This window comes from Medicago sativa, chromosome 5 (assembly GCF_051527215.1).
Source record: "Medicago sativa cultivar Bolivia chromosome 5, Bolivia_mono, whole genome shotgun sequence".
In the NCBI taxonomy this organism is placed as follows: domain Eukaryota; kingdom Viridiplantae; phylum Streptophyta; class Magnoliopsida; order Fabales; family Fabaceae; genus Medicago; species Medicago sativa.
This window is the reverse complement of record NC_140753.1, coordinates 63,361,694-63,368,919: the sequence shown is the minus strand read 5'-3', so window position 1 is coordinate 63,368,919 and position 7,226 is coordinate 63,361,694. Positions and strand designations below refer to the sequence as shown.

The 7,226-nt window shown below is 35.9% G+C and overlaps 1 protein-coding gene across 1 annotated transcript; it reads right to left on the bottom strand.

The window, feature by feature from the left end:
* Positions 1-513: 513 nt before the first annotated feature.
* LOC146923918 (uncharacterized) lies at positions 514-2,119 on the bottom strand. The gene has a single exon (XM_085709004.1). It carries the CDS (start codon positions 2,117-2,119, stop codon positions 668-670), a length of 1,452 nt encoding a protein of 483 aa, XP_085565130.1. The 3' UTR covers positions 514-667.
* Between the last annotated feature and the right edge of the window lie 5,107 nt (positions 2,120-7,226).

Genomic DNA, 7,226 nt, shown 5'->3' with positions numbered 1-7,226 from the left:
TGATCGGATGCAGGAGCAACAATAGTTTCAACAATGGCATTGGGGAATAAATTAAACCAAGAGTTATTACCAAGAGCACGGTCTAACCTCTCCTCCACCGCTCGCGACGTACCAAGACTCTTGAACCACGAAAAAGGATAGCCCTCGGTCGGAACATCTGACAATCCAGAGTCAATAACCGCTTGTCTAAAGCCATTAATAAGCCACTGAGGTCTAGGATTTCGTCCTCTCTTCTCACTAGCATCAAGGATGTCGTTGAAATCACCAAATATGCACCATGGGCCTGTAAATTGATGTGAGAGTTGACGGAGAAAGTTCCAAGCGGCACTTCTACGACCTCCATCGGGATAGCCATAGTAACCTGTCAATCGCCAAGCACCATGAACAGAATCCACAATCTCAATAGAAATATGGTTATTAGAAAAATCAATAATCTGACAGTTCAAAGAATTGCGCCAAAATAAAGCTAGACCCCCGCCTCTACCGGTGCGGTCTATAGGAAGACAAGAATCGTAACCAAGCAAAAAACGGAGTTCTTCAATTTTATTACGGTGAGCAAGAGTCTCACTTAGGAATAAAATATCCGGATTGAAGTGCCGGACTAGGTACTTAAGATCAGGAATTGCACTCGGGCTACCTATACCCCGACAATTCCATGCTACTAGATTCATTTACCTAGGCAGGCCTGGGTATCAGAACCTGCCATTACATCAGTGTCATCATACAATGGATTAGAGATTACATTCATATCAGTATCCCCCCCCTGACTAACATTTGAACCTATTACAAAAGTTCCCCCATCCCCATCAGCAGCAAATGATGTAATTGCACCATTCTGAAGGGTCATCATCCTCTTTCGCTTCTTAAGTTCTGAACCCGTAACATCCTGGTCATCCTCAGATTCCTCACTTGTAAACGGAGCAGCAGGTAAACCAAGCACCACTGGGCAACCTGTGATGAGTGTGGAAGCTGAAAGTCCTGCAGAAGCAGAAGGTAAAAGATGCACTTGACAGGTACGGTTGTCACCAGCAACATGCTTCACTTTGGCGAGGTTTTGAGCAGCAAGAAGATCATTTTTAAGAGCAGCAATCTGAGAATCAACAGCTAGCATACGATCATTGAAAGTCACCGCACTAGCAGCACCACCTGGATGAAAGTTGCGGCCAGCAGCAGGCATGGGAGCTTGGGGAGTTTGTCTCGGCACAACAGATGGGATAGGATCCTTAAGCCATTTGTTATTGGCAGCTGAACCAATACGAGAAGCAACCGGTTTCAGATCAGGTCCCCAATTACGAACTCCGTCATCAGCTTCCAATTCGAACAAGTCCGGGCAAACCTTGTCTGAATGGCCAAGCAGTCCGCACCTGTAACAAAAAATACCAAGTTTCTCATACTTAAATTTGACAGTAACGTAATCACCAGTACTAACACGAACTTTCCACTCTTTTTTCAGTGGGACAGTAACATCAATACGAACTTTCAATCGCATATAAGTGCTATGGATGGTATTACGGTCATCATAGATTTTAAGGACACCTAGATAGCTACCTATACCCTGACCAACATTTGGCTGATTACAACAAAAAGGAAGACCATGAACCTGAACCCAGATGTCCATATGGTTCAGGTCGACAGATGTAGGGACAACCCCAGGTTGTATACGGTCCATGACAATATGAAAATTATCATACAGCCATGGGCCATCATCAAGAACACGGGCAGCATCCATTTTATGGTGGAACTGAAAAAGGAAACGGTCCCCATCAGTTTTGACAATAGAAACTCGCTTGCCTGGCTTCCAAGCACGAGCCATACGCTCGCTGAAATAGGCAGCCTGAATCTCACGATCAGCCAAAACACGTCCTACCAAACAGTGATCGAGGATGGTGTTAGTTTCAGACTCAGTGGCGAGGTTTAGGGTTAAACCCTCTTCAGCAATGGTTAAACCAGCAATATTGAGACTTGAGGGATCCATAGGAACGGTTGGAACAAGGGAACAGATAGGAAAACGAGTGGAAACAAAATTGAAACACCCAGGAACAAGATTTGACTCACTGACTGTGTGCTTACGGCTAGGGTTTTGTATGTGGGAAAGCATGGGGCAGACTGTTGTTGACATCTGTATTTAAAGCCAAACAGAAGCATCTAGATCAATGACCAGATGAGGATCAACGACTCACTCAGAGATTCCGGCCCAGAATGCAGCAACAACCCAAGAGAGGGTGGCGGCTAGAGACTCTGGATGAGGACGAAACCCTAGGAGACAATACGTGGTTCAACATTAGCTACAAGATAAATTTACTTGGTAATGCTATTATTCTCTTTTTTATATAATTTTTAAATATTAGTAAAATAAAACAAGTGTTTTACGCTCACTACTACTCCCTCCGTTTCAAAATATATTCCGCATTTTTGCAATGTGCACTATTCATATAACTTACTTTGACCCTAATTTTTAACCAATATATAAATACAAATATTAACATGTAAGATATTGTTTGATTTGTCTCGATAAATATTTTCAAAATATTAAATTTTTATAATTTTTTACTTTAGATAATTAAAGATATTAACTGTCAAAGTTGTGCATTGACATGCGTGAAGTGGTTGACTGCGATATGTATTTTGAAACAGAGGTGTAAAAAAAAGGTGACACAATGCTTAAAACTAGATACAAAGTAAAATAAATTTGGTTGGTAAAATTTTGGTCTCTAACACTTATCAACAAGATCTTTAAAAAAACACTTATTAGCAAGATCCTATTTTAAAAGGACGAAGTTATAGATAATTAAGGATATTATATGAAAAAAATGAAGTAATTTAATAAAAATAATAAAATTGTTTAGTTTATTTGTGATAATTAAAAAGCAAAAAAATAAGACAATGGAGTATTATTATTTGTGATTTTTATATTGAAAAAGTATCTATTTCTTACACTGTGTTAGAATAATTAATGTGGGCTAACAGAAAACTCTTATTTTAGTGAGGTGGGTTCCCAAAGCCCACGTCAGTGACGAAAGGGAGAGACGAGAATTGAATGCAGCAAAATCTTACACTGATACTTTGTTCATTTTGGTGGGGAAAAGTCACCAAAAATAAAATTGGTAGGGAAAAGAGAGGAATAAATAATTCATGGCATGGTGCATAAAAAATTATCAAAAAATAAAAATTCATGCTGCATAAATAAATTTTTACTGTTTGCTGGCAAAACACAAAGCAGCATAATTTTGTTTCATCTAATTACCATATGAAATTAAATGGAGTATAAGTATATCTTCTATAAATAATATTAGTAGTATTTTTTAATGTAATGATTATAATATTTTAAAGTGGTTAGTAGTATATGCATGAACTTCTGTGCTCTGAGTAAAATTTACTTAAAAAGCAAAAAATAAATTAATAAATTAAGTAATAAATAGGAAAGGAGGAAGAAATTATGTTAGTGGGAAATAACTGTGAATTGAGAGGAAAGTTTGTCATGATATGGGAAAGATTTCACAGAGGATCAAATTTGAGGGTACATTAATTTTTACCAAAGTGAAAAAGACTCATGTGATTGGGAAACATTGGTGGTGAAAAAGGGCATTTCATTTTATCTTTGTAGGCTAGAAATGCCCAATACAGAGGAGATTCTGAAGTGTGGGGGACCAAGAAGTGTTTCTGTTCCTGTTCACGAATTTTTTTACTACTTTGTATGATGATGATGATGTGGAAACCACTTTAATTTACTTCTACTGTGTACAGATAAAGCTTTTTTGTCCGTTACCAATCCTCTTGTTTTTTCTTCAAAAAAGAGTGTCATTTCCTCAGTGGAATTTAAGAATCTTGCCTCATAATTCTGTTTTAGGATGTTAGGTTTTTCATTGATCAGTTCTGTCATTTCACTCATTTGGCTCTTGTGCAAAAGAAAATACTACTATTACAAGTATTCAAGAGTTAAAAATGTTTCATCTAAATACTTAATTGTATTTTAATTACATACATATTTAATAAAATAACTTGTTTTTATGAGAGAAGGAAAAAAAGACTAAGTAATTAATCTAGGGATATATAATACTGCACCTCATTACTTTAAAATGAAGCTTAAAGATTAAAGAGGAACAATGAGATTGAAGAATCGTTAAAGTGAAAGAACTATGGTGACCTAAGTTAGCAAAAAAATCAACACAAAAATTAGCCTTCCTGTAAATATGCTTTAACGAGACATTTAGAAAGATGAATAAGGCAACGGATGCCGATTAAGAATGGTTGAAGAGCCGCAATATGAGTTGAAGTGCACTGAATAAGGATATGCCCTTTTTGATATATTCAAGCGGGTTGAAGTATCGGCAGGGGCGGATTTAGCGCCCGGCGACCCCGGGCGGTCGTCCGGGCTCGATCCGTAATTTCCTCACATTAGGCCCAACCTATAGGCCCATTTACACACTTCAAAAAAAATTTTGGGTAAATTGGGCAAATACATCACACCACGCGTGACAACACACTACGCGTGAAACCGCCCCTGCTCATCAGTCATCTCTCTCTCGGCTAATCTCTTCTCTCATCTCTCTCGGTTGCTAATCTCTTCTTCTCATTCACTCTAATTCTCTAAAGGTAATCTCTTCTTCTCCTTCCTTTCTTTCCTTGTTTTAGGGTTTTAGAAAAATTGTAAAATTGGTTGTGCAATTGAAAAATTGATCATTTGAAGGACAAATTTAAAGGACAAATTTAGTAGTTGTTATGTGAATTGAAAAATTAGTAGAAGTTGTTATGAACATGTTATAAGCTGTTTTTATTAAACAAAACCTATGTCAGCATATAAGCCCAAATAAGCCAATCCAAACAGGCTTTATTCTTTGCCTCTTTACTCCCAATGTTTCTTTATTTGTAAGTATTTATGGTAATTGATGTGAGGTTGTTCTAATGTAGATATGTTCATGGGTTTTGATATTGTTGGATTGTGCTGCCACATTGATGAAGAGCATCCAATGGAGGCAAAAAATGGGGTATGTATGACTACTTTTGTTTTTCCAACCAGCTTACAAGGTTTCAGTATTGGGTCTCTGATAAATGCTTAATTAGTGCAAGCCGTAAAGCTTTTGTTCATTCCTCTACATATATTTCCCTGTTTATTTCATATGGGTGAAATCAATATTATTTTACTATGTTGACGTTTGAAAAAAGTGATTTTTTTGTGTAGTTAGAGAAATCAAAAGTTTTGTTTTGGATTATGACATTTCTGTGTGCAGGTATGTCCAGTTTGAGCATTTAACAAGTCAAGTTTTTTTTACAATATAGAACATGTTGCTATGAAGTTTACTTATTTTAAGGTCAATCAATAATAAGATAAAAAGGAGTTGAAACCATACTCTATTACTTGATTTCAAGTTTTTGTTTTGTGGATGGTGAATGTAGTGTAAAGAAAAGAGCCAAATGCTGTAAGTGTAACCAAGCAAAGTCAGTGGACATTTTGCATTATGAAATTAGTTCAAAGTAAGATTAATAAATCAATAATGAACATCCCAAGGTGAATCAAGATGAGTTGATTAAGAATAGACCAAGAGAAGATCAATCCAAGCTAACTGGGTTAGCTTTTGGACCTTCTTACCAGGTATTGTTTAGTTTTGTTTTGTCTTTTAGGTTTTTTATGGTTGATGTACACATATATCTTACAAGAAAGTATACTCAATGTTATAATGGATGAGCAGTGACAAAAGACAAAACAAAACCTTAAATGAAATAATTAGAGAGGAAGTTGAAAACTAACTAGTTTAGAAAAGATAATAGAGTCTCGTCGTAGATGAATAGGATTTGTGTGGACTGTGGAGAACATGTATAGAAGTAGCATAAGGTGGTTAGACCGAATGGAAGATAGTCCAATAATCCGAGGTAAAATTTGCGATAAAATTTTCGCCCAGGCTCTATATAAATCCTGGCTCCGCCACTGAGTATCGGTAAAAAATGAAGTGCATGTGAACTTATTGACTGACCCACTAAATAGAAGATCGACACTTAGGCCCGCAGATGTTATGGTGTACGAATAGGTAGGAGGAAAACATGCATGTGTGGATTTCACTGGGGTTAGACTTTACTTGTAGGATTAGGGTCGTGGCTTTACTGTAGGACAGACAGTCCTAAAAGTCGTGTCAAGCAAAGTGGCCAGACATAAGAAAACATGTTCTGACAATCAACATCTTTTTATACAATTTACTTTTGACACTTTCGATTTTCTAGCATCAGATACTATTGACCTTCTACATAGAGTTCAAGTGGTCATGCATAACAATGTCATGTCTCTTATGTCCATAAATATTATGTTTACGAGAATTGATTTGGCCACCCAAAAAGACCTAGCAGCACAGCTTGTTGTACGCTTGCCTTCCATTCGAATAAGTAATAACAACTTGAAAATCACATTCCACAACAAGTAATACCATAATCGCATGCAAGACCCAAAAAAAAGGCACAAAAGCTCAGCAAAAATAGTGGTAGAGGTTCTAATATTACATTAGAATCCTTTAATAAAATAACATACTGACATTAGACTTCTAAGAATTGAATTTTAGTTCGTTTATTTTAGTATTTAGAGCCGGTTGACAAGGATATTATATTGTCATAAACTATATTGCTTAATTTGTTTAACAAAGATTTGTTTCTAGTATAATATGGTTAACACATCATCCAAATTTTTACTTAATGTATCCTTTGAATACGATAAAAGAATCACATTCAATAAGCACATGTCCACTTGTAACAAAAAAATCAGCACATGTCTACTGCATCAAAACAATCTTATTTAGTTACGTAGTAGTACTTGATGTTAGCCAAACAGTTATGTTAGACAGAACCTTTGCCAAATTACTCACAAAATTAGATAAACAGCCCAACAATATTTTTGGTATCATATCCTCTTTCAAATCAAATTGCATCCATATCATCTCTAGTGACAAGTTAAAGGAAAGAGTGCTATTTATATAAGAGGAAAAAAAAGAGAAGCATGCAAAGTGGAGGAAACAGATTGTAGTGACCCACCTATGTTGTCAATTGATGAATTTGAGGTAAAAAATTTTTTATTTATTAAAACATTTTTTTAAGAATAAATTTGGAGAATCTAAATTCAAATTTTGGTTGGAATAATATTTGGTTTGAATTTACTTATCTCTCAATCGAATTTCATATTTTCAGGTCTCATTTTTATGAGAATCACATGGTTTAGACCAACAAAAATATTTTCTAATAAATTTTCT

Bases quoted from the DNA above. Each gene is read 5' to 3' on its own strand.
- LOC146923918 (XM_085709004.1), bottom strand. From the start codon at position 2,119: ATGTCAACAACAGTCTGCCCCATGCTTTCCCACATACAAAACCCTAGC.